Consider the following 25,672-nt stretch of genomic DNA (forward strand, 5'->3'; position numbering starts at 1 on the left):
TCTTAAAATGTTTTTTAGATCAATCTTCAAGTGAAATAATATTTTCAAAATAAAATTCTACAGAAAAGTTCTGCTGGCTATGATATGCACATTTTTCGGCAAGATATGAACTAGAGTCAAAATAGTATTTGATAATTTAATTTACTCTGCCATACCACACAAGCTTCTTATCATTTAAATCTGTAGATACTTTTAAGAACACAGTCATGGTGTGTGTGATTATTAGTAGACACATTAGTGTTATAATTAAATATTTGCGTTTTTTAGATTTTTATGGGTAATTCAGAAAATTATTTCATTGACATGTAATGAAGTATGTTTACCTTGAATGGTAAGACTTTGTAAGATAGGGCTTCCATGGTTTGGGATGTGAATGCTAAAGCTTACACATAAGTTAATTAAATACATAATTTTATTATGAAGTCTTTTCTAAAATGACACCACCAGAATATTAATAGATTCAATTTTTGAGACAATCACTGATCTGGAGTGGTTAATAAAAACTGTCTAAGAGGTTCTTTAAAAAATATTTCTAGTGTATTAGTCATACTTGTTTTTGTGGAATGGGGGTAAACCACACCATTAACAGAATAAAATGTAATTTGGAAGAGGTAATCACAAGTTTTGTTTCAGGCCCCAAAGTATAAATAAAGATTGGCGTGGAATCTTAATGTATATATTTTCTGCCATTGTAAAATGTCTTTTTTTTTAAACATCTTTTTCTAATGGTATATACACATAGGTGAATTTTTCAAACATAGTCAATTTTTTTAGTATTTGAATTACTGTTTCTTCAAAGAAGCACATGGTGTATAATTACTTATAAGTGAGATTTTTTCATTTTATGTGGGAATATTCACATAGGAATTAAATAAATTCCAAAGTCCCTATAATGTCTTATGGAAATCTTTTCATTTAAACTGAGTGCTTATCACACACATACATACACATGTACATACATGTATACTATATATACATATATATGTATATATATGCATATATATATAAATCTGTTTTCATTTAGTGAAGTTTCTAAAATGGTACTAAGTGTGGTTTAATGGAAATAGTGATGTTTTGGATTGTCCTGGCTCTGCTACTTGATGTGTTTTGGGCAAATAATCATTATGGGCCTTAATTAACTTCAACTGTATAAGGGTGAAATTAAATTTTTCCAAGATTTTGAACACCTAAAGCCCTAAGTTCTTCAATATAAAGTAGAATGTGATTGTCTAAGTCTAAATCTGAATGAGAAAATGGGCTTTTTATTAGTCCTAAAATAACTCATTTATATCATAAAGGTTTATCAGATACAGAGTTCTATAAACACATAGGTTAAATCTGCCACATTTTTTATTATGGTAAGTTAAGATAAAATTATCCTAACGATTCTAGTTATCAATTTTTGTGTAATTTTATAAATGTGGAAACTTACCACTTAAGCTCTGAGTGGGTATAGTAGTATATCTCATTTTAAAGGAATAAAACTGTTCTAAGGGAGCACATTACCCTTAAATGAAAAATGTTTATATAAAATTGAATTTCAAAATATTAAGTAGATTTTTAGTTTTATAGTGAAATGTGGACTAGTTTAACACATTTATGGGTAGATACTAAAGTGTTGGTCTGGGAAATAACTCTGACAATGGCTATATACCACATAACAACTGCTAGTCCTTCCAACACAACTCAGGTTTAAGTGTCACTGGAAAAACCTTTTAATATTTGTAGAGAACAGTAGTATGAGCTAGTTTTGCCTGAGTCACACTAGTGGGTATTCAAGAAGCTTTTGTTTTCTGTTAGTAGAAACAAATTACTGATTGATTGTCTTTGTTGTTAAATTGAAAATGTGGGAAAGCTCTGAAGCCCAGTGAGGTGGTACGTTAAAAAGAAAAGTACATTTAAATAAAGCTCTTAGAACTTTATTTGATTATACTTGGACTTTGCTTTTTTTCTTTGTTGTCACTCCAACAAATACATTTACACATGCTAAAATGATACTTTGTGGAGAGCTTTCTGCCATCTTGAGAGGAGCTCTGAAAAGGAGATGACTCCAGTCCCCATCTACTCTTAGGAGGTCGTCCATGTTTTACTAAGAAGCCATAAGTGAAAGATCATTACTGAGCTATGTAAATTGTAATAATTCAAAGAACACTTCACCAATTTGACACTGTTGAAAATGTGTAATCATATTTTTACCTTTAGTATTGGAAATTTATTATTCTTACCCAAGGAAAGGCTTCTATGCATTTAGAGGTAAAATGTTACATAATCACCGTTCTTGCTATAAATGAAGTTTGTCTAACCTGAGTAATTAACAGTCTCCTGCTGTATAATGTGTGTTCTGTTCAGAATATTTTCAGATCACTTGTGGAAAATACTCAGTTTAGACTTCTGGCCCTCTGACACTTAAATACCTTGAAAGTGGACACATTTCTACCTTTAGAGAAATGCTTACATGCTTTTATGATGCTGAAATGTATTACAAGAATATAAATGTCCTAGGAGAAATCTTTTATATATGAAATAGAGCTACAAGGGTAAAGCTTTAAAAAGCTAGGTCAAGGTAGCACAAAGCAGTGATTGATGGCTACTTCGGCCATGAGGTATGAGGAGGTCTGTCAAAGAAATAAGGCATAATAGAAGGATCTTGAGTTCGTTTATGGTAAAAGAAACGTTTTATAGTTTAAATGCATATACAATCTGAAATGCTGAGGGTGAAGAATAGTCCATAAATATAACCCACTAATAAAGCAGCCGTGATAAGATTGACTCTTGACTCCTGACTGAGCGAGAGTGGATCTCGGAACCTTTCTGTTGGGGATCTTTTGTGGGAGGGACCGGAAAAGAGGTTGGTCCTTCTGTCGCGATGTGGGGAACCCGCAAGCTAAGCTCCTCCAGGAGTCCTCTTTTAGGAGTGTTTAAATCGGGGTGCTGGGGTACACAGGCTGACTGTTGCCTCTTAACCACATCGGCTGGTAAGTATGTGTGGAGGTTTCCCGTATACAGCCCGCGTGCGGGCCAGCTACTGTGCGCAGGCGCGGGAGAGGGTGGACGGCTGTCGCTGGGCTCCGTGCGGGATCCTCACTAGACTCTCGATTACTTTCGGTCCGGCCCTCGCTGTCCCTTGAATGGACCTTCTGGGCTGTCGCCTTTCTCTTCCCAGAGACTGGGGAAAAATAGCCTAGAACTTGTGCTGGCCGAGGAGAGCGCAGCCTGCGGGCCGCTGCCATAGATCCTGTGACTTTTGTATCATTTTGGTTGAGTTCTTTAGGAGCTGGCGACTTCGCTATGCTCGCCGGAGTCTCAAGGTCGTACGCTTTCTTCCTCTGCCACAGCGGGAAGGGACACCAGCTGCTAGTTTATAGTTATTAATTACGTGGTCTTTGTGTATTGTTTGTACTTGCCTCTTTTCAGAAAGAATTTAAAGCAATTATTCTACATTTTGATTAATAGCTTAATTCAACGAAGTGTATTGGCAAAGATGAAAAAAAATAACGCATTGAACCTGATGCTTGTGGAAGACAGTTCGATTTTTTGTTCCCAGTGTTAATTAGAAAGTTAAGTTCATCCTTTACATGAAACTCACTTAATAAATACTGTATGTCAGACACTGGGAACTTTAAAATGAAAGATAGCTCAAGGGTCTGTTTTTAAAAAAAAAAAATGGTAGGATACAACTGTGATTTATATAATAAATAAGAAAGAAAAACGTAAAGGCAGGCCCTCCAATAGAGTTAAGCTGGTATTCTCATACAGTGAAAAAGTGTAGCCAATAAAAAGGATGATTTAAATTAATGCGATTCCACATAGAAAAATGATTAGGGTATAGTGTTAAGAAAGTGTTACAGATCAGTATGTATTATGAATTTAGAGATATATAGAAGGAGATATAGAGGGGCAAGAGATATAAAAATTTTAGCAGTGATTACCTGTGGTGGAGTTGGTGATCTGTTTTATCATTCTTTATATACTTTTTGCCGTTTTTAAGATTTTTAACATTTTTATAATCAGAAATTTAGAGAAAATACAATATAAATATTTTAAAATAATGGGAGTGAACACAGAAGGAACACCTAATACATATTTGGGGATCCTCTTAAAACAGATATTTGGGGAGCTTGAAGGAGTTGGCCAGTTTAGAAGCAGGAGTGGCCAAAGGCACCAGCTTGAATATCTTTGAGGAGGTTTCTGGGAAACAGCAAAGTGTTTCTTTAAAAGTAGTGTGGGTGGTGCCCTGGCTGGTGTAGCTGAGTGGATTGAGCTCGGGCCTGTGAAGCTGGGGCCTGTGAAGCACAGGGTTGCTGGTTCGATTCCCAGTCGGGACACATGCCTGGGTTGTGGGTTAGGTCCCCAGTGGGGGACACATAAGAGGCAACCATACATTGGTGTTTCTCTCCCTCTCTTTCTCCTTCCCTTCCCCTCTCTCTAAAAATAAATAAGTAAGATATTTTTAAAAAGTAGTGTGGGTGGGGGCCTGAAGATGAGGCCAGAGAGTGGCAAAGGATGAGACAGAAGACTTTTTAGGCCATGACAGGTCCATGAAAGGCCAGCTATACCTCCTGTGATTGACTTTGAAGAAAGTAGAAAATTACAGAAAGAGCAACATAATCTGATTTGTGTTTAAGAAATAACACTTAGCATTTGTGTAGAAAGTGCAGAGGCAAGCAAGACTAGGCTCAGTGAAGCCTTAGTAATCCAGATAATACATGATTGCTGTTAGGTATTAGCAGGTTAGGGTCTTTATTTACTGATAGGAGCTGAATAAATGACTTTTGAAGTAAATGAAATCTTTCCCTATTCTTTTAAAATCTCAAATATAAGAATGATCACAGATTCAAGGTTACAGAAGGAATTAGTAGCATCCTATTTGCTAATACAAACTGAATTAGTTTCTCTCAGTTGTGGTGATGTGGTTTCTGAAGCTCTTGATTGTTCTGGCAATACTGATGACTGAGGGACTAATTTGCCAGATATGGGGGAAGTGAGGAGAAGATAGGGGTCATCACTGAACAGGGAGCAGGAGTAGTGTGAAAATCTGTAAGGCTCAGTTTCAAAATACTTTATATATCCTTAACTTTATTACAGTTTACATGTTTCTCTAATAATATTTCCTTTTCCTACCTAGAGGCATAAAGTAGGTGGTATTTGGACTGGGTCTTAAAAGGTAGTACAGCCCTGGCTGGTGTGTCTCAGTGGGTTGAGTGCTGGACTAGGAAGCAAAGGGTACATGCCTGGGTTACAGGCCAGGTTCCGAGAGGAAACCACACATTGATGTTTCTCTTCCTCTTTCCCTCCCTTCCGCTCTAAAAAGAAATAAAGATCTTTAAAAAATAAAAATAAAAGGTGGTACAGATACTTCAGCTAAAATCCAAGACATGAAATATAAGTAACCTTTTGTCTTAGTCCATTGGAACAAAATACCTCAGACCTGTTTGCTTATAGCTACAGAAATGTATTTCTTATGGCTCTGAAGACTGGGAATCCCACCATTCTGGGTCTGGTGAGAGTCCGCTGCCTGGTTCATAGATGAAGCTTTCTTGCTCTGTCCTCTTGAGATCTCTTTTATAAGGGCACTATACTAATCATGAGGACTCCCCCCTTGTGATGTAATCACCTCACAGAGGCCCATCTAATACCATCACCTTGGGGGTTAGAATATGAATTTGAAAGGTTCTGGGCAAGGTGGAGGCATAGGCAGAAACACTTCGGCTTCCTTGAACAACCAAAAGAAGGATAACAACCAATTTTAAAACAACAACCATAACTGTCAGAAAAACTTGCATGGAAGTCTAATAACCAAGGAGTTAAAGAAACATTCATCCAAATGGTAGGAGGGGTGGAGATGGGCAGAGAAGACTTACAGCAAGGTGGCAGCTGCTGGCAGACCAGCTGGGGCAGTCCTGCTTTTGAGCTCAGATAGACCCAGGGGAACAGTGGGGGAGTGAGGCAGACCCTGAAACCCAGGGTGTCAGGGCTGGGAAACTGAAGACTCAAAACCCCAGGCTGTAAAAAATCTGTGGGGATTGTGGCAGCAGAAGAAACTCCCAGCCTCACAGGAAAGTTTGTTGGAGAGACCCACAGCATCCTAAAACATACACAAACCCACTCACCTGAGAATCAGCACCTGAAAGGGCACAAACCGCTTGTGGGAAGCTAGGGAAATGATGGAAAGTGGATGAGAGCAGCATCGTTCCTTCTCAGACCCCTCCCCCCCAAACAGCGCCACAATGCAGCAAAGAGCGGTTGACCCGTCCTGGTGAATACTTAAGGATCCACCTCCTTACACATAACAGAGGCCCCCTGGACAAAGAAATGTGACCCAAATAAAAGAGCAGATCAAAATTCTAGAAACAGAACTAAGTGACGAGGAGATAGCCAATCTGTCTGATGCAGAGTTAAAACACTGGTAATCAGGATGCTCATAGAATTGATTGAGCTCAGTTGCAAAATAAAGGAAGAAATGAAGGCTACACAACGTGAAACAAAGCAAAACATATAGGGAATCAACAGTGAAATGAAGGAAACCAGGACTCAATGATTTGGAACAGAAGGAAGAAATAAACATTCAGCGAGAACAGAATGAAGAAACAAGAATGCTAAAAAATGAGGAGAGGCTTGGGAACCTATGGGACAACTTTGAGCACCCCAACATCCAAATCACGGGAGTGCCAGAAGGAGAAGAACAAGAGCAAGATATTGAAAACTTACTTGAACAAATAATGAAGGAAAACTTTCCTAATCTGGCAAAGGAAATAGACTTCCAGGAAATCCAGGAAAACCACTGAGTCCCAAAGAAATTGGACTCAAGGAGGAGCACACCAAGGCACATCATAAATTACACAAAATTAAAGATAAGAGAATCTTAAAAGCAAGAGAAAAGGAGAGAGTTGCCTACAGAGGAGTTCCCATAAGACTATCAACTGATTTCTCAAAAGAAACCATAAAGGCAAGAAGGGGCTGGAAATAAGTATTCAAAGTCATGAAAGGTAAGGACCTATATCCAAGATTACTCTATCCAGCAAAGCTATCATTTAGAATGGAAGGGTAGATGAAGTGCTTCCCAGATAAGGTCAAGTCATCATCACCCAGTCCTTATTGTATAAATGTTAAAGGGGCTTGTCTAAGAAATAGAAGATCAAAACTATGAACAGTAAAATGACAACAGACTCACAACTATCAACAACTGAACCTAAAAAACAAAAACTAAGCAAACAACTGGAATAGGTAGAGAATCACAGAAATGGAGGTTACATGGAGGTTTATCAGTGGGGTGAGGGAGGGGAAGAATGGGGGGGGAGGTACAGGGACTAAGAACCAGAATAGGTAGGCACAAAATAGGCAGGGGAGGTTAAGAATAGTATAGGAAATGTAGAAGCCAAAGGACTTATATGTACAACCCATGGATGTGAACTGTGGTGGGGGAGGATGCTGGAAGGTGAGGGAGTGACAGGGAGGAGGGGAATAAAGGGGAGGAAAAAGTTAGTACAATTATAATAGCATAATCAATAAAATATACTTAAAGGAATTGGGGGGGATAGGGACACAAACGTTCAAACCAAAAACCATTAAACTTTTTTTTAATTCATGGGTTGATTTTATTAATGTATTTTTTATTTTATGGTTGTTTAAGTACAGTCATCTGCCTTTTCCTCCCTCCTCTCCCCTCCACCCCAGCCATCCCCACTTCCCTCCCCTGACTCCACCCCCCTTGGTTTTGTCCATGTGTTCCTGAAAACCCTTCACCCTTTCTCCCCCATTATCCTCTCCCACCTCCCTTCTGGTTACTGTCCGTTTGTTGTTAATTTCAGTGTCTCTGGTTATATTTTGCTTGCTTGTTTGTTTTGTTGATTAGGTTCCACTTTAAGGTGAGATCATATGGTATTTGTCTTTCACCATCTGGCTTATTTCAGTTAGCATAATCCTCTCCGGTTCCATCTATACTGTTGCAAAGGCAGGAGCTTCTTCTTTCCTTCTGCTGTGTAGTATTCCATTTTCTAAATATACCATAGTTTTTTGATCCATTCATTTACTGTTGGGCACTTAAGTTGCTTCCAGCACTTGGCTATTGTAAATTGTGCTGCTATTAACATTGGGGTGCATAGGTTCTTTTGGATTGGTGTTTCAGGGTTTTTAGGATATAATCCTAGCAGTGGAATTGCTAGGTCAAAAGGCAGTTCCATTTTTAGCTTTCTGAGGAAACTCCATACAGTTTTCCATAGTGGCTGCACCAGTCTGCATTCCCACCAACAGTGCACTAGGGTTCCCTTTTCTCCACATCCTCTCCAACACTTGTTTGTTGCTTTATGATGGCTGCTCTCTCCAGTGTGAAGTGTCAAACCAACATACCATTAAACTTAGGAGAAGACACTTAACCTCATGGTAAATTGGAACTACACTGAGATAACATTTTCACCTATTAGACTAGCAAAGATAAAAATATATTTGATAATGCATTGCACGGGTGACTCTCAATGTGTTATCACCGCGGGGAAACCAGCACTAGAAATACTCATTACATATATATGTAATTCATATGTAATTCAGTCTTATGTCTTTGAAAAAGCAAAAATTAGAAAAAATCTAAATAAATATCCATTAATAGGGGGCTATTTAGTAAGTTATGAGATAGGCATGCAGCCCTATAAAGGGAAGTTCTCTGTGTTCTGTTATGAAAAATATTTTAAGATACATTGGTGAAAAACATAAATTGCAGAAGAATGTATACTGTGCTACATTTTGAAGAAGATAGAGAAACTGATATACAAAAGAGGCATATGCATAAAATATCTCTAGAAGCTTACATACAAATATAGTAACACTGGTCGCCTCCAAAGAGGAAAACTGGATTACTAGAGTCAGGAGTCGGAGAGGTGCTTTATAGTGAGCCCCTTTGTACTTTTTAATTAAATGTTTTTTAATTTTGACATAATTTAAGACAAGATGTTGCAAAAATAGTACAGAGAATTTCCATGTGCCCTTCACCAGTCCCTTAGTGATAACGTCTTACTTAACTGTAGTACATTGTCAGAACCAGGACATTGACAGTAGTATAATACCGTTAACCAAACTACAGACCTAGTTTGCATTTTACCACCTTTACATGTACTCTGTGCATGTGTGTGTGGCCACATGTAGAGATTTGTGTAACAACTACTACAGTCAGGGTATGGAACTGCTCCACAATCACAGAGAAATTCCCAGGTACTACTCCTCCACAGTCAGACCCTGACCCCAACCTGAACCCTTGGCAATCACTGATCTGTTCTTCATTAATAGAACATTGCCATTTCAGTATGGAATCAACCATGATACAGCATATGTGTACCTTCTGAAATTGTTTTTTGTTCCCTACTCAGCATAAATACACTTAAAATCCATCCAAACTGTGTGTAGCAGTACTTTATTCCTTTTTATTTCTGAGTCATATTTCACAATACGGATATACCACAATGGTTTGTTTAACCCTTCGTCTATTATAGTATATTTTGGGTGTCTCCAGTTTTTGACTATTATGAATGAATTACTATGAACATTTTTGTACAGATTTCTGTTGGGACACAGCTTTCACTTCTTGGGGATAAGTGTTGCAAATTCTGGGTTATATGATAAATGTATGTTTAACCTTATGAGAAATTACTAAACTGATTTCCATGGTGTCTATACCATTTACATTCCCACAAGCAATATATAAAAGATACTTGCTTCATTACCTGGTTCACACTTGGTAATGTCAGGATGGTTAAATTTTAGCCATTGTAATAGGTATGTAGCAGCTTCCCTTTGTATTCCTCTAATGGCTATTAATATTTAACATTGCTTCATATGCTTATTTGCATTTGTATATACTCTTTGATGAAATGTATGTTCATGTGCATTTATAATTGGATTGCTTTTTTTAAAAAAATGGGAGTTGTGTTTTGTTTCGTATTGTTGAGTTTAAAAAATATTCTGACCTATTCCAGATGCAAGTCCTTTGTGGGATATGTGTTCTGGAAATATATCCTGCCAGCCTGTGACTTTTCTTTTTCTTATTAGGGTCTTTTTCAGAGCAAAAATGTTTATTTTTGATTAACTTTAATTTAATCACTTTTTTCAAAATATATTTTATTAATTATGCCATTACAGTTCTATTCCCCCCTTCATTCCCCTCCACCCTGCACACCCCTCCCCCACCACTCCCCCCCTTTAGTTTATGAGCACGTGTCTCAAGTTCTTTAGATTCTATATTTCCCATACTGTTCTTGCCCTCCCCCCTATCTATTTTCTACCTACCATCTATGCTACTTATTTTCTGTACCTTCTCCCCCCTTCTCCTTCTCCCACTCCCCTGTTGCTAACCCTCCATGTGATCTTCATTTCTATGTTTCTGCTCCTGATCTAGCAGCTGTCCACTTAGTTTGCTTTTGTTTTAGGTGTGGTTCTTAGTAACTGTGAGTTTGCTGTCCTTTCACTGTTCATCTTTTTTATCTTCTTTTTCTTAGATAAGTCCCTTTAACATTTCATACCATAAGGGCTTGGTGATGATGAACTCCTTGAATTTGACCTTATCTGAGAAGCACTTTATCTGCCCTTCCATTCTAAATGAAAGCTTTGCTGGATAGAGCAATCTTGGATGTAGGTCTTTGGATTTCATGACTTGGAATACTTCTTTCCAGCCCCTTCTTGCCTGTAAGGTCTCTTTTGAGAAATCCACTGACAGTCTGATAGGAACTCCTTTGTAGGTGACAGTCCCCTTATCTCTTGCTGCTTCTAGAATTCTCTCCTTCATTTGAATCTTGGCTAATGTAATGATGATGTGCCTTGGTGTGTTCCTTCTTGGGTCCAACTTCTTTGGGACTCTCTGAGCTTCCTGGATTTCCTGGAAGTTCATTTCCTTTGCCAGATTGGGGAAGTGCTCCTTTATTATTTGTTCAAATAAGTTTTCCACTCATGGCTGTTCCTCTTCCCATTCCAGTACCCCTATAATTCGAATGTTGGAATATTTAAAGATGTCCTGAAGGTTCCTAAGCCTCTCCTCATTTTTTTGAATTTTTATTTCTTCATCCTTTTCTGTTTGGTAATTTTTTTTCTCTTTCTAGTCCACTCCTTTGATTTGAGTCCCAGTTTCCTTTCCATTACTAGTGGTTTCCTGTGCATTTCCATTCATTTCAATTAGTTTAGCCTTCATATGTTCCTCTAATTTGTGACTAAAATCACCAGTTCTGTGAGCATCCTGATCACCAGTGTTTTGAACTGTGCATCTGAAAGTTTGGCTATTTCTTCATTGCTTAGAGTTATTGGTTCTGGCGCTCTGAGTTGTTCTTGAGCCATGTTTTGGTCTGTTCGTGCCTGTTAAGTATGAGGACAGGCGCCTTAGATGTTCACCAGGGCGGGGCCACCCAGGTCGCTGGGTTGTGACTCTGTATGTGGGGGCAGGGTCAGAGAGGGACAATGGCAGTTCCCTCTGCCACTTCCTGCTGCTGGGGCCTGCACAGTCTGCAGTCCATCTCACTGCTCGTTCCTTCACTGGTTTATCTGTGCTCGAAATGTGACCGCAATCAGTCCTCAGTGAGTCCACTTCCTTGCACCCTCAGTGGGTCCACCACCTTGCTCCCTCAGTGGATCTGCCCGCTTCTCCACACCTGGGATCCGCCCATGGCTGCTGGCCCACCTGGGTCGTGCTCCTGGGTGGGTCCAGTCAATCTTTCCTGCCCAACCCTCCTCTGCTGCTGGCTCTGCCCTTCTTACCAGTTTGGCTGAAGGGTTCATTGTTGTCAGACTTCCGTGTAGTTCAATTTTCTGTGGTTTGGCTGGGTTTTTGTTGCTAAAACTTTGTTGTTTTTAAACTTAGCTGTGCAAGAAGGCACAGTGCTTCCACCTATGCTTCCATCTTGGCGGAAGTCTCTAATTTAATCACTTTTTATAAAAGGATTGTGCTTTTGGTGTGAGACGTAAAAACCCTAGCCTAACCCTAAGTCTTGAAGATCTTCTATATTTTCATCTAAAAGTTTTATAGGTTTGCGTTTGGGTCAGTTCTCCATTTCAAGTTCATTTTTGTATAAGATATGAAATTTAGGTTGAAGTTTTCTTTGTCTAATTGTTTCAACACCATTTATTGAGAGGACTATTTCTCCTCCACTTATCTGTTTTTGCACCATTGTAAAAAACAGTTGAGTGGATTTTTTTTTTATTTACCTCTGGACACTCTTCTGCTGCACTGCGATGTGTTCGTCCCCCTGCAGAAGTAGCATACTGTCTTTATTACTGTACTTCCATGGTCAGTCTTAAAATTGGGTGTTGTAGTTCCTGTAATTTTATAATTCTTTAATATTGTTTTAGATTTTGTATTTCTTTTGCCACACAAATTCATACAAATTTTAGAATTAGCTTGTTTATGTCTACAAAAAAAGAGGCTATTGGGATTTTGTTAAGTGGTTTTTGATTTCTTTTATCAGTGTTTTATGTCAGTTTTCAGCATATAGACTCTGCACATGTTTTGTTAGAGTTATACAACAATGAAAGTAATTCATTCTTTTCTGGACTGATTTTAAATGGTATAGCATTTTCAGTTTTACTTTCCAATTGTTTATTGTTAGTAGTAGATAGAAAAAATTGACTTTTTTTGTGTGTTGATCTTATAATCTGACCTTGCTGAACTCATGTAATAGTTCCAAGAGCTTTTGTTTTGTTTTTAAATTAGGACAGTTTAATCTCTTCCTTTCTATTCTGTATGCCTTTTATTTCCTTTTTTCATTATTGCCCTTGCTAAGATTTTTAGTACTGCGTTGAACAGGAATCAAGAGAATGGGTACCTCGTGCAGGTGCTAATGTTCAGGCAGAGCTCTTCATCTCTCACTGTCGGGAAAGTACTAACTGAGCGATAGGGTTTTTATGGATGCTCTCGAGATTGAAGAATTTCCCTCCTATTCTTAATTGCTGAGAATTTTAAATCATAAATGAGTGTGATTTTGGCAAATGTTTTATCCACATCAGTTAATAAAATCATGTCATTTTTCTTCTTTTCATTATTAATATGTAAATTACATTGATTTTCTAATATGGAACTAGTGTTGCATAGCTGGAGTAAGTCCCATGTTGTTAGGCTATAGTATTGTTTATGTGTTTCTGGATTATATTTACTGATTACTGAGAATTTTTGTGACTGTTCATGAGAGAAATTGATCTGTGGTTTTCTTTGCTGTCCCATCTCTGTCTGCTTTTTTGTGTCAAAGTCATGCTGGCTTCATAAAATGGGTTGGGAGGTGTTCCTCAGTCTTTTATTTCTTGGAAGAAATTGGGTAGAATTGGTTGTATTTTCTTCTTTAAGTGTTTGGTAGAAAGAATTCATGAAGCAATCTGAGCCTGGAGATGTATTTTTCAGGAGGTTTTAGCTATGAATTCAATTTCTTTGCTAGTTATAGGACTATTCAGGCTACCTATTTCATCTTGTATGGGTTTTGTTAGTTTGTGGTTTTCATGGAATTAGTCTATTTTGTCTAAATTGTAGAAAATTCTCTGTAGGGTTGTTAGTATTCCCTTATCATTCTTTTTATGTCTCTTGGGTTCATAGTGATATCCCCTCTTTAATACTTGACATTGGTAGTATTGGTCTTCTCTTTATCAGCCTTGCTAGAAGCTTATCAAATTTATTGATCTTTGAGAGGAATTCACTTTTGGCTTGATTTATTTTATCTATGCTATTTTGTTTTCAAGGTTATTCATTTCTACTTTTATTATTATTTTCTTTTATCTGATCACTTTGGGTTTATTACACTTCTAGTTTGTTGAGACAATAACTTATGGTAGATCGTTGACTTGAGACCTTTCCTCTTTTCTAACATGCATATTTAGTGCTATAAGTTTCCTTCTACTGCTTAAATTATGTCCACAGACTTTTTACATTGTATATTTTAATTTATTTCATTTTTATTTCCCTGAGACTGCCTTGACCCATGGATTGCTTAGAATTGTGTTGTTTAATTTCTAAGTGTTTTTTCTTTTCATGTTTCTGTCATTTATTTCTAGTTCTATTCCACTATAGTTAGAACATAGTCTATATCAGGGGTGTCAAACTCATTTTCACCAGGGGCCACATCAGCCTCACAGTTGTCTTCAAAGGGCTGAATGTAATTTTAGGACTGTATAAATGTAACTGCTCCTTAACAGTTAAGCGAGAGTTTGGTGCTGCCACCAGGTAAAAACAAGGTGCTGGGCTGGATAAAACAAAGTGGAGGGCCGGATTCAGCCTGCGGGCCTTGTGTTTGCTACCTGTGGTCTATATGATTTCAGTTATCTTACAGTTATGAAGGTTTGATCAGTATCCGAGGGTATGGCCTATCAGTATGAATGATCCATTCATGCTCAAAAGAATGTACATTTTGTTTTTGTTTGGATGGAATGTTTTATAAATACCAATGAGATCTTATTGGTTGATTGTGTTATTCAGTTCTTTTGCATCCTTTTTGATTTTCTCTCTAGTGGTACTGTCAATCACTGAGAAAGGGGTATTGAGGTCTCCAGCTATGGTTGTAGATTTATTTCTTTTCTCAGTTCCATGTTTGCTTCATGTGTTTTGAAAGTCTGTTGTCTAGCACATACCCACTTAGTATTGCTTTATCTTCTTGGTGGATTGTCCTTTTTATCACAATGTACTGATCATGGTGATTTCTTTTGCTCCAAGGTTTACTTTGTCTAAATTGAACAATTCAGTGTTCTGCAGCAGAGTAAATAGTTCATAAAGCAGGTTCCTGTGTAAGTTTTGAATATATAGACTTGATGAGTGTTATTTCAAAATTTTTATGAGTTTTTCTTTTTGGGAAGGGTGTTGAACATGCATGTAAGTCCATTTCATGTAGCTAAATGGAAGTGACAGAATTTGAACTAGTTTTGATAAATAATCTCATAACCACTATTACCCTGGTTTAAAAGTTAATATAGTTTTAATTTGAATATCATTTTTAATAATTTCATGCAGCATAATGTGGGTACAGAAATTAATGGCATGTAAAATTTTTACAGATGCATTACTTGTTTTTGCTAGTTACAGTTTCAGAAATGTTTGATTAAAATTAAATGATGGAATACAAGACCTTTTACATTTTAGAGTAAAATCCAAAATTAGGAATAACCCCTTTTATTTATCACTGTAATATAGGATTTCCACATAAAATAGTTTCTTTAAGTACATGTATATTAGGAACTCATACTGTGCTTTCTCTAGACATTTCATTTTTTTTTCAGTTTATTTACCGAATCAGCTCAGTTGTACTCTACAAATTAAACCATGGGTTTTCAGTGAATACAGAATTATGTGGTTCAAATCCTATAGAATGAATTTTGCCTGCTTGAACACAATGAAAAGTTACAGGTAAGTTTGTTCATTACTGTGGCAAATATTTACATAATTATGTGAATAATAGTTTTATATTGGTTGTATTTAATAAACTCTGTCAGTATTTAACAGCTCATGTGATTTGATTAAGGTACTTTTTTATCTAAATATTTTTATTTTTCCCGCAACTTTTGAATTTGGAATATTTGAAATCCACAGAAAAATTATAATACCATATGTGGAATATACCCTTTATCCATATTCAGGGATAGCTTTCATTTTTAATATAAGACTCTACGGTCTGTAGAAGTACTTTTTACTTCCTCATGTTATCCTTATACCATGCTTAAAACTGTAAATGATTTGGGTGTAACATAAATAGTATGATAAGATGGATAAGTAAGTGTACAAGGTAGCAAATTGAGTCAAAGTAATTTCTTTCTGTATTCTTATTATAAACCAATTTGTAATCTTGTAAAAAATATTGCGTGGGGTTAAGGTATGAGTGCATGTTTTTACTTGTAAGTGAGCTAGCTCTTTTAAGACTGGGGTGTGTGTGGAATCCTAATTATAGTGAACTTAGCAGCCATCTCCTGTTACGTTACCTCTTGTACATTAGTCCTTGATTACTGAGCCTTTGCATGAAGCATGGAAAAGGAGGGTAATATTCAAAAGACAGTATTAAAGAGTGACACTAAATTCTCGAAAGGATAATAAATAATCACAGTAGAATGTATTTTACATAGCTAAGAAAAACAGTAAAAATGTGAACAGCATTACCTATTTTAACATAACAACCTTATTCTCTTTTACCCAAGAACCTATGGAAGATTTTCCTATCATATACTTTGATCTGGAACTTGGTATAGTTTATCTGATCCCTGTTTAGTCCCTGTTTGATCTCATCTGGTTAAAAATTTTTTAGTTGAATTATATGCTTTTCTGGGCCCCCTCCCTCAGATTAGTCAATTGACAAACGTTTCCTGAGCACCAGCTGTGTTCCAGGAAATGTGCTGGTCACCAGAGTAAAGTGGTGGGCAAGACAGTCCTGCCTCGCTCTCATAGTGCTTATGTGAAGTGGGGAGACAGGATCAGATCATCACACAGCCCCATGAAAAAGTATGAAGCTGTATGGGACTTAAAATAGGGGAATATGACCCAGTCTGGAGGATCAGGGAGGACTTCTTAGATGGTGCTCCACTCAAACTAAGAGCCGAAAGGTGAGAAGGAATTAGTGTGTGCAGGGGGAATAGGATAATGTGAGAGTAATGTCCAGGGAGAGGGAAGAACACATGCAGTGTACCTGAGGAAGGTGCACACATGGTCAGTTCACAGACCACGTTTGAACCAGTCGTGGAGAGCAGATTGGAGGAGGGTGAGGTAGGGAGCAGGCAGACTAATCAGAAGGCTTGGATAATGGTTCGAACCAGAGATGATGGGAACTTGGACTAAGATGATAGCAGTAGACATTGAGAAGAGATGGGGGCACCTGGGTTCAAATCCTGACCCTGCCACTTAATCTCTCTGAGCTTCCCTTTCCTCATCTAGGTAATAGAGATATTAATAGTAGTATGTACCTACCTTATAAAAAGTTGCCAGGAAGACTAAATGAGATGATATATGTTGAGTTCTTAAATAGTAATGCTCAATAGTAAATAGTAAATGCTCAATAAATGGTTATTGCTGCTACTACTGCTATATTAAATGTGACTCAGAAGGCCAAGTTCTATAGTTTCATTTTTCATTGTAACTCACTTTGAAAGCAAATTAATTCTGTTTCATCTGTGAATAAAGATATATTTATAAGCAGTGTGATTATAAGGAAACTTGGTTTTGAAGCATCAAAAATGAGCAATACATGTATTTAGAATATAATAAATTGTAAATTAGAATATCTTTCTGTATAATATATTCATGTTACATTTGTGAAAACACCAGTTTCTGCCTGGCTCTTTGTTTTGACCTCTTAGATACCCTTGGACAAGACCGTGCAGTACTTCTCGTACCACTGTAGACGGCAGTGAGGTAAACACCTTCCGGACCCTGGCTCACAAATGGTGGGACGAGCAAGGAGTGTACGCACCTCTTCATTCTATGAATGACCTGAGGGTGCCGTTTATTAGGTAACATTACACAAATTCTAAGTCTTCTAAAATGCAAGTCTTTTGAATAATTGATTTTTTTCAGCTCATTTTTCTCTTGGTTTATCCCTAGGTTCAAAATGCTATGTTTAAGTCCACTTTAAGAATTAGGGAGAGTCTCTTAAAAATGTCCATTGTTTGAAACCATTAATTTTTATATAACATCATCCAACTTTTAGGCTGCTTTTATAAATTAACTTGAAGCATTTTTGGACATCTAGTAATTAGAATTAAATCCTTATGAAACGGAGTTAGGACCCTATGGCATCAATGACATTTTATAGCAACTTTGATTTTTAGGCAGTCCTGATAAAGGAACTACTACTGAGATAGCTCAATTCAACAAATATTTATTGACAAATATTTATCGAGAACTTAACCTGTACAGAGCTTGGGGCAAGACACTGTAGAAGCTGCTAAGACATTCATCATTCAAAACATAGTCATGTACTTCAGGAACTTACAGTTTACCATCAGAGGTACAGGCAAGAAGGGTTCATTACACTCCATTTTTCAAGAAATTGTTCATTCATTCTTATGTTTGTTCATTTATTTGATCATGAAACTTTTAAGCAGCTGACGTGGGCGTGGCGCTGTAATGGGCACAGAATATCAAGGAACCTCCTGATTGGTTTTCACTGACTCAAAGTGAAATTAGCACCTTTTATTACCACTGAACTTGTGGATCACTGAAACACTAAGAGAAAAGTGAAATGTCAGTTTTTAGATTAGATAGTGGTTCTCAAGGTGTAGGCCCTGGACCGGCAATGTCAGTATCACCCAGGAACTTGTTAGAAATACAAAATGCTCAGTTCTCACTCTCGACCTACTGCTTTGTGGGGTTGCAGACTACGTGGGATTTTAGAAAAACATCCAGATAGTTCTAGTATCCTCTCAGCTTAAAACCCAGTCTGTTCAAACTACTGGGACACCATCTGTTACCACTGTGAAACAGATCAGCCAGGCAGTGCATGTTATAGAAGTGTAGAGTTATTGGAAGTGTAGAGTTAATTCTCAGTATAATTGGAAGCTGTCGAGGGTGAGTGATATGATGTACATTATGATATAAGGGAGTCATTTTGGCTGAAGTGGGTCCTTTCTGTGTTACAACATTGTGAAGTTATCTACTTAACCACTGTCTAGGTTATTCTTAGAAGTCAATTAGTTTTAATAGCAATAAAGATATCCTAAGATATCCTTATTATGTGTAACATTTATGTTAATAAGTATAATGAAAATTCATATGTAGTCCAACTTAAAAGTTTAGTTTACAATACTGTGTGTATGTGCACTTATGTTTGCCCATGTAGTAAAACATTGCTATGATTATCTCAGAATTAAGTTCACCTGATTTGGATGCCTGTTTACATGATCCTGATAACACCACTTACTTAGAAGATTAAAAGAAATTCAATTTAGAAGGGAATACAGGCAAATTCTGAAAATACAGATTCCCAATCTGCTTCTTCTAAGCCCTGTAAAGTACCTTATTTGTTGCAGACATGAAATGGGTATAGCAGTACTGACGAAGTAGTTAATAGGTGACATGATATCTCAGGCAAATAAATTAGGTTAATCTAAACTAGATTACTTGAAAAGTTTTTTGTTAGATTATGACTGAAATAATAATTAGGTCATAATTATTGTTAGGTTACTTCAAGAGTTTTACTTTAAACCCCCTGCTTTTGATTATTAAAAATATCTGGCCCTGGTCAGGTGTCAGCTGGTTAGAGCGTTGTCCGGATACACCAAGACTGTGGGTTCAGTCCCTGGGTAGGTGGGAAAAGCAGATTGGTGTTTCTCTTGCTCTCTCCTGTTCTCTCTTGCTCCTTCTCTCTCTCTCTCAAATCAATAAATTAAAAATATTCTATAAACATAGTTATTTAATGCTGAAAATAAAAGACCTGTTTACCCCCCCAATCATTGATTCATTTAAAATGAAAGTTTAATATTTTATTGAAAATTGTACATTTTAAGGCTTAATTGATATAATTTTTATATGTTTTGAATTTTTTAAAAAGAGACAATCTTTTAAAAACAATTGCTAATCACCGGCCAGGAAAACCTTTGTCTGGGATGAAGATTCTTGATGTTGGCTGTGGTGGTGGATTGTTAAGTGAAGTAAGTGATGTACAACTCTTCTGCCATTTTAATGGGGAAAAAAAGTTTAAGAAGGGGGCGTATGCCTCATTTACCCTTTTAACAAATAATATTGTTTATTAAAATACCTAAATTTTTAAATATTTTTGTGATTGTAAAAGTAATATATTTTCTTAAAAATATAAAAATTTCAGAAAATTACAATGAGTGATTTTTTTCTACACAAAAATGAGGCACAAAATAATAGTCATTTGAATAATGACTTTAGCAATTTTGTTGTCTTTTCTACCCCAAGAGATTAGGCAATTTCTACTGGCTTAGATGCAATGACAAGCTGTTCTTTTATTGAAAGAATAAACCTTTTCTTTAATATCGAAACCTAACAGTTTTGCCTCCTTATGGAACTTTTCCCTTCTCAGGTGCTTTAGAGTACTTGGAAGAATGCCCATTCTCTCTGTGAAGAGTGAAGATTTGCTTTAGCTTATAGTAAATTTATGCTCTGCAGCTTTATTTTGTATTCTTCTATCATCACAGTAACTTTTTGTTTCAATGCTGCATCATTATCCATCTTTGAAAGATGCTTGAAGCAACGGTGTAGGATGTAAGTGTAAGTGAGGGCACAGTGGGGTGTGGTGCTGTCAAGGTCCATGACAGCGTGTTGAGAGTGAGCCTGCCAGAGGCGTCGGATGCGTAGCTGAGTGTCCACATGCACAGAAAGCGTGTTCTTTATACGGCAGTGGGCTGGTTTCTCTGATATCAGTTATAACATTTCAGGAAATATGAAATATGTGAAAATACATTTCTTAGAATCAGGAATAGATGATATATCAAATTATGAATAAGATTTTATTATATGTGGTCTACAATCTTCTCAGTGTATAATTACAAATTTTATGTCTCTGAAGTTAAAATAATGTAACTAAAGAGTTGTAAAATAAATGCTGTACGAGTTTTGATAAATACTAAGGCTGTGTTTAAAAACTTGGGCATTTCATGGGAAGTGGTTGAATATAAAAGTTGAAAGAAGACTTAGCTGTGAAGAACCAATCATTCCTAGTCATTTGCTGAAAAAGCTATCAAGAAAATTTGACAATTTGAATATCAGAAAATCAGCTGTTTTTATAATGTTACATTTATTGCACTTTAACTATGTCAGTACTATACTACGTGCATGTTAAATGCACCTGGAGAATATAAATAATTTTTTCACAATTCTCGAATAGTTCTTGATGAATTTTCTGTTGTTGTGATTATTGTTCTCACTTTTCAGCTTTTTCTCATGGAAATTTTCATATGTGTACAAACTAGAGAAGATACTTTATTAAATTTCCTTGTACCCACAAACAATCTCCAGTAATTATCTTCTCATGGGTAATCTTGATAGTTAATCTTTTGATAAGCTTTTTATTGCTAACACATATTCTATTTTCTTCCTGAGGTAACAGTTTTTTTGTTTTTTTTTTACACCATTAGCCTCTAGGGCGGCTTGGGGCTTCAGTTATTGGAATTGATCCTGTAGATGAGAACATTAAAACAGCACAGCACCATAAATCCTTTGATCCAGTTCTGGATAAGAGGGTAGAGTACCGAGCATGTTCCCTGGAAGAGATTGTGGAAGAGACTGCCGAAACATTCGATGCTGTTGTAGCTTCTGAAGTTGTAGAGCATGTGATTGATCTAGAAACATTTATACAGTGCTGCTGTCAAGTGTTAAAAGTAAGACTTACGGAGTTTACTTGTTTGATTTTTCTTTTCAGTATACGTATGTAGCCATAGCAATAAATGTTTCATAATACTTGCAGAAGGAAGCCATGAATAGGGAACAGCATCTCTGCTGGGGATTACTTCTGCCTCTCAGGTTGCCCTTAGTATTGGGGTTTAGACATCCAGTGTCAGAAGTCCAAGCTCCAAGTTCAAGGAGCTTGAAAAATGTTGGTGCTGAACATTGTAATACATCCAAAAGAGTTATAGTGGTATTTTCCCATTGGCATAATAGACATAATCCCAATATCTATTACATTAAATATCCAATAGACATTGAATGACAATATCTAGGAAATTGGTTTGGATTAATACTCAAAAATTAGTAGAAATAATTATTGGCATAAATTGACTTAGATAGCATTTATTAAGTACTCTGTAGGTGATATGTATAACAGTCTTTAGCTTGTAAAAGAATACTTCCTGCATATGATCTCACCTGATCTGACCTACAACCCGGGTAGGAAGGTAAGGCCGACATTATGATGACTTCCTTTGACCAGTGAAGATCAGAATTTGGGAGATGTCAAAGGTCACTTGGTCTTTAAGTTAAAGGTCACTAGATACTGAAGTGGGGTTTAAAGCTACATCTTTTGATTCCAAATCTTTTTTTCCCATTATTATCCTTATATAATTCCCCACAGACTTAGTCTTCCAAAAATGATTCCAAATTTTCTTTTAATAAATATCCCTAAAGTATTATTATTATTATTACTCTATAACTCTGTTGTCTTTATATTTAAGAGGTAACACTATAAGGTCAAGAGCTAAACGAATGCAATGCTAAGTAGAAATTATTTAAAAATGGTTTTTCTTTTGAATAATTTTAGATTTATTAAAAAGCTGCAAAAAATTGTGCAGAGTATTTGCATATATGCTTCACCTAGTTTCCCCTACTTTTAACAATTTTTCCCCTGGCTCTATTAACATATAATTGACTCATAAGTGATTCTTAAGAAGATACTTTAGAATACTGGAGTTTTATAGAGAAAAGTTACAATGTGTGATGAAATAGTGTTTGATATTTTGGTTTTTAATTTAAGTCTGCTTGGCAGTATTTCAGGGCCTGCCTCCCCTTTCCTGTTTTGGTTTGGGGTGGTATTGGAGACATATTCTCTCTCTTTCTCTCCTATATATGTACATACAGGGTCGGGCAAAAGTAGCTGTACAGTTGTAAGTATGCAAAACACAGTTTATTCCTTTATTATTTTTTACTAATTACTGTATTATTTTCCATACAAACAACTGTAAATCTACTTTTACCCACCCTGTATGTATTAATATGATTATTTTGCAGTCTCTTTGGTGTTTTATCCTCACTAGACTAATGAGAATGTGTAAAAGAGGGAGATGCTAATGCCCTTGCTATTTGTGGGACTAAATATAGGAAACACTAAATATAGTCACTGAAAAATGGCAGACTGCACAGCTACATAGTTTGTATTCATTTAAAATGATTATCTTGATTTCTTCATATTCTTTATACCATCAATTTTCAACCTTTTTATCTCATGGCAAACATAAACTAATTACTAATATTCTGCAGCACAATAAAAATATAACTTTTACCAATCTGACAAAAAATCAGAATAATTTTTATTTATATATACCAGATGGCTATTGTTGTGTTGTCATTTTTCTATTTGACAGTCGAAGGGAAAAGAGGTCAGTGCCCCTAGCTGACTAGTCAGGTGTTGCACGGTTTAGAAGTCCTTGCAGCACATCCGTTGAAAACCCCTGCTCTATACTAATGAAATCAAAACATTTTCAAAGCTTAATCATTAATGTTTTTGTGTAAGAACAGCTACTGGTGTTGCCCACCTGCTTGTGTAGCTGCATGCTGTACCAAAGAAGTGAGACAGACCCAAGCACCCAAGAGAAAACAGCGTGAACACATATTAAATCATAAATGTGGACACAAGGAAGAGCAGCCTGATCTCATTTCTATACTTTTATTATATAAAGTATTTGATATGTACAAAGCAGTGTATATACTATAAATATAAGTCATAGTAATATATGATTTTAAGGGTTGTAAGCACCGTTGCGTAAACTCATTGAGTGGATCAGTAGTGGATTGCCTTTAGTAATGAATTTCCCAAGAGAAAAAAATGCTGTTTTGGTAAGTTATATTTCATTCATACTCATATATCTTAACTACACTTAAATTATTCAGAAGGAAGGAGGAGTGTGGGGCAAGCCGAGCCTTTACCTAACTGATGCTCCTAACATTTAAAATTCTACCTCTATACATATGTTTTTTAGCCTGGTGGTTCTTTATTCATTACTACAATCAACAAAACACAGCTGTCCTATGCCTTGGGAATTGTTTTTTCAGAGCGAATTGCAGGTATTGTACCAAAAGGTACTCATACCTGGGAGAAGTTTGTTTCACCCGAAAATCTAGAGAGCATTCTGGAATCAAGTGAGTATGAAGACTTTTTCCAATTTTCAAGGCCTAGCTGAATTTTTCATGCACCTATAATTATTAATCACACAACATAGCACTTAAAGAGGCCACAGTTCTTTGGATGTTTGTTTCATCTCCTCAACTAGATCATAAACTCCTTGAACTGAGGATCAAGTATTAGAAACCCCTTCTCTCTCACCTTGGCACCTAACCCAGGGCCAAGCAAATCATAGTTGATTCATGCATACCTTCTGGCAGTTCAGTCCTCACTTGTTCAGAGATGCGATGCAAATGTGTGTTACTCATACGCCCTGAGTTTGCCTGTTCAGCCCTCCTTGTGTCAGCTTCTCTTACGTGTTATTTTTTCAGATTCCCCCATTCTCAGATATGTTTTGAACTTCCTTGTCCAGTTTTATGTATTTTATACTACTTAAAGCGTGCCTTATACAATGGTTAATTTGGTGTCTGCAAGCCCCTTCCTGGCCTGTCAAGTTCTTGAGGTCAAACTGTGTCTCTTCATTGTATTCCTTGGGATGCCTAGCTCTGCCGTACTCACTGTTAACATTGGGTTTATATGTTGAATTTCGGTCAAGCAGTAACATTTATCAGTTCATTTATTTGACATTGGTATTCCTGTTAAGTACTTAGACTCATGTATGTTTCATGCTTTTTGTTCATAAAACAGTATATCAGTAAACTTGATTTTACTTGGAATATTATCAGCCCAGTGCAGTAGTAAGTTCTAAAGACTTCTGCAAGTCACCTTGTTGAAAATAGAATTTAAAAAATGTTTTAAAGATGCTTTGTAGGAACAATTACTTGTTGGCAAGTATTTTCTAAACACAGCTAATGCTTATTGAGTACTTACCAAATTCCAAGTGCTGTGCTACTTTATACACATATCTCATCTAATTCTAACAACTCTAGGATAAATGATCTGTCCATTTATCCTGTGAGAAAACTGAGATTCAGAACAGTGAAGTGACTTGTCCAGGGTCACCTAATAGGTGCCAGAGCTGGGATTTGAACCCAAGCCGGTGGCTTTAGAGTTTATGTCCTATGCTGCAGTCAAGAATGTGATCATTCTTACTGAATACATTTGCAAGCACATGCTTACAAAGTATTTTTTTTGCCCATTGAGTTAGGAATCTCTTTTTAACATGGAGAATTGCATGAGACTGTAAATTGCATTGTATTTGGGAGGTATATATTTATTAAATCTACTCTTTGTGATATGTTTTTCAGATGGTCTGTCAGTTCAAACTGTGGTGGGAATGATCTACAACCCCTTCTCAGGTTATTGGCATTTGAGTGAAAATACCAGCCTTAACTATGCAGCTCATGCCGTGAAACAGGAGCACCCAGTGCCTGCCGGGTTTGTTGTAAAGGGAGACATGGGAGAGCACCAGGCTGATGTCTCCACCAGCCCAGCTGCGCATGGCGAGCTGAAGAAATGAATCATTGTGAAGGACTGTAGTGAGATGGCTTGAAAGCCTGATGTTTACAAACACATAAAATGCAGTTTAATTTTTGAGAGAGGATTATGCAGAAAAGAAGGTCAATAAAAAGGGCCAAACCCCCCTTTTTTGGTTGATTCATCTAATTGCTACTTCTAGGGCATTATTCTATGGATAACAAAGTTTTTTCCAGAGACCGTGTGATTCAGGAGCTTATGTTCCTCAGCCTTTGCTAAATAAATAGGGTATGCCTGTTTCACTTATTTTACAGATTGTATGTGTATACTTCCATCGTATATGCCCATCCATATCATATGTTTTTAACTCAAAGGAATATGTGTTATCTGTGTTCTTTATCTGGTTTTCGTGAAAAGCTGTTATGCTTCTGACTTATGAAAACCAAATAGTTTTATACTACTTATGTTTGGGAAGATAAAATATATTTTTTCTTTATTTAATGAATTTATTCATTTGAATCCTCACCTGAAGATAA

General features: G+C 36.6%; 1 protein-coding gene across 1 annotated transcript; it reads left to right on the top strand.

Annotated features, from left to right (window-relative positions):
• The first annotated feature begins 2,844 nt into the window (after nt 1-2,844).
• On the top strand, nt 2,845-25,442 carry COQ3 (coenzyme Q3, methyltransferase). Its single transcript, XM_037145480.2, has 7 exons — nt 2,845-2,975; nt 15,220-15,346; nt 17,281-17,433; nt 19,473-19,572; nt 21,025-21,267; nt 23,578-23,737; nt 24,968-25,442. Exons 1-7 carry the CDS (start codon nt 2,867-2,869, stop codon nt 25,177-25,179), a joined length of 1,104 nt encoding a protein of 367 aa, XP_037001375.2. The 5' UTR covers nt 2,845-2,866; the 3' UTR covers nt 25,180-25,442.
• The last annotated feature ends 230 nt before the right edge of the window (nt 25,443-25,672 follow it).

The sequence above is a fragment of the Artibeus jamaicensis genome, unplaced genomic scaffold (assembly GCF_021234435.1).
Source record: "Artibeus jamaicensis isolate MK-2021 breed Jamaican fruit bat unplaced genomic scaffold, CSHL_Jam_final contig_387, whole genome shotgun sequence".
Taxonomy (NCBI): domain Eukaryota; kingdom Metazoa; phylum Chordata; class Mammalia; order Chiroptera; family Phyllostomidae; genus Artibeus; species Artibeus jamaicensis.